Genomic DNA, 1758 nt, shown 5'->3' with positions numbered 1-1758 from the left:
CAATTCGGGTATGTTTCAATGGCAGAAGTGGAGAATTGCTTTAAAATAATAAAGAGATTTGCATCAGTGTGAAAACGAAAGCCTGTCTTTTAAAATTGTCTTTATCGCTTTTGTTTTTGCACCGACCCAAATCCCTTTATTAGAGTAAACTAAAGAACTAAACAGGCTGAAACAGCGGATTTATATCGATTGTGATTGGTCTTTAGGTCTTCTCGATGAAGAGGAATCGGCAAAAGATCCGTATGCTACCGAGGATAATCAATCCGCAGATTCCGAAGGAACAGTCGCGAAATATTCAGCCACAGAAACAGCTGAGGGAGCCAGTTTAGAAGCCCTGGATAATGTTGCTCAAACTTGGACTGGCGCTTATGGCTATGAGTATAAACCAGGTAAAACATACCTAAAGCGCCTGTACTTTTTCACTATACTAAGCTCTGTCTGTATTCAGCTGATGATGTCGTAACAAACCCTGGAAAGGTTGATGAAACAGTGGAACATCTATTAATGCCAGTCAAGCCATTGGTTAAACCTTGTGAGCTCGCGGCTGGTTTCTCTGACAGCATTTGCACTCCAGGTAGCATTTTCCGCGACAATACTTTTATCTTCATGTAAACTTTCTGATTTTTTTATATCGCAGTGGAGGTGATGAGCCCCGTTCCGAACCCGAACGGCCCAGTTCTTCTGCTAAACTTAGCGGATGTCGCAACCGAACAGTGGTATCAAGTGTGCAACGAGCGTAAAAGCAGCGACTGTGAGGAGGAGAGATCTGATTCTGATAGGCTGATCATTAACACATCGGAACCTGCAGGTGAGTCTGTTTAGGAGCGCTCTCATGCTCAGCAGTTTACGTTTGTAAGTTTCAGCGCCTATCCGAAGTCGGACAGTGATTCGGCACAAAACCAAGGCGGAGCTGAAACAGGAAATACCAATCGACGAAGAAACTGATGTGGACGATGACCTGCCGCTTGCGTATCGCCTTCAAACGTAACCTCACCACTCACCCCTCCTTTCGCCCTTAATTAAGTTGTGTTTTCTTGCAGAACTGCTGGAAAGTCGCAGAATAGAAGACGCTCGACTGCCGGTAAAAGCCCGCCAAAGTCACCGGCTCACAAAAGGTACGACATCTAAAAAATCACCAAATTTTTGAGTCTAAGTAGCTGGTTTTTCAGAGAGCTTAGCGCCGCTGCTAAGCCGCGAAAGTCCTCAGCTAAAGCGCCTGCCATGGAGGAAGTCGCCGTGTTTTACACCTCAAAGCTGCGGTCCAGATCCGCAAGAACTAGCAAAGATGAGAACATCGTTCCGGTACCCGTGAGCGAACTGCCGACGCCGGAGCGGAAAGACGAAGAAAAAGCGGTACGGTCCAGGGGGCGCCCGCGGAAGAAATCCACTATAAAAAGGGCGTTAGAAACCTCCGATGAGGACATGCGAAGTAGGCCGCCGGTGGTTTCCTTTTGCCAGCCTGCTCAGGAAGAAAAGAAACAACCTCAGCTGAGCAAAGTCGTGAGTCGACTGAAGGAGAACTTGAAAAAACCGAGCCTTGACAATTCGGAGTTCGAACCCGCGAAGAAGCGCAAAGCGACCAAAAGGTCTTCTTCGAGCAGTGTGCGCCATGTAACTGCCGAAACGTCCAATTCGTCTGAGATTGGCCGAGAGAACTGTAAATCTGAGAAGTTCCAGAAAGGTTTGCTGCTTCAAAGCGAGATTTCGAACGAAGTGGACGAAAATGTCAGTAAACCGTCCTCAGTCGCTTGCGATACT

The 1758-nt window shown here is 47.1% G+C and overlaps 1 protein-coding gene across 1 annotated transcript in view; it reads left to right on the top strand.

The window, feature by feature from the left end:
• The window catches only part of LOC109538856, a gene marked incomplete in the record, with an annotated part of 10552 nt that overhangs the window by 3567 nt on the left and 5227 nt on the right, over window positions 1-1758 (top strand). Inside the window, 6 exon segments of the mRNA XM_048669889.1 lie at window positions 176-389; window positions 449-574; window positions 638-808; window positions 864-984; window positions 1041-1115; window positions 1170-1729. Coding sequence (XP_048525846.1) covers window positions 176-389; window positions 449-574; window positions 638-808; window positions 864-984; window positions 1041-1115; window positions 1170-1729 — 1267 coding nt within the window.

Source organism: Dendroctonus ponderosae, unplaced genomic scaffold (assembly GCF_020466585.1).
Source record: "Dendroctonus ponderosae isolate FM_Combo_2020 unplaced genomic scaffold, Dpon_F_20191213v2 Dpon_F_20191213_9, whole genome shotgun sequence".
Taxonomy (NCBI): domain Eukaryota; kingdom Metazoa; phylum Arthropoda; class Insecta; order Coleoptera; family Curculionidae; genus Dendroctonus; species Dendroctonus ponderosae.
The sequence above is the reverse complement of the archived record's forward strand: the minus strand, read 5'-3'. Positions and strand labels throughout refer to the sequence as shown.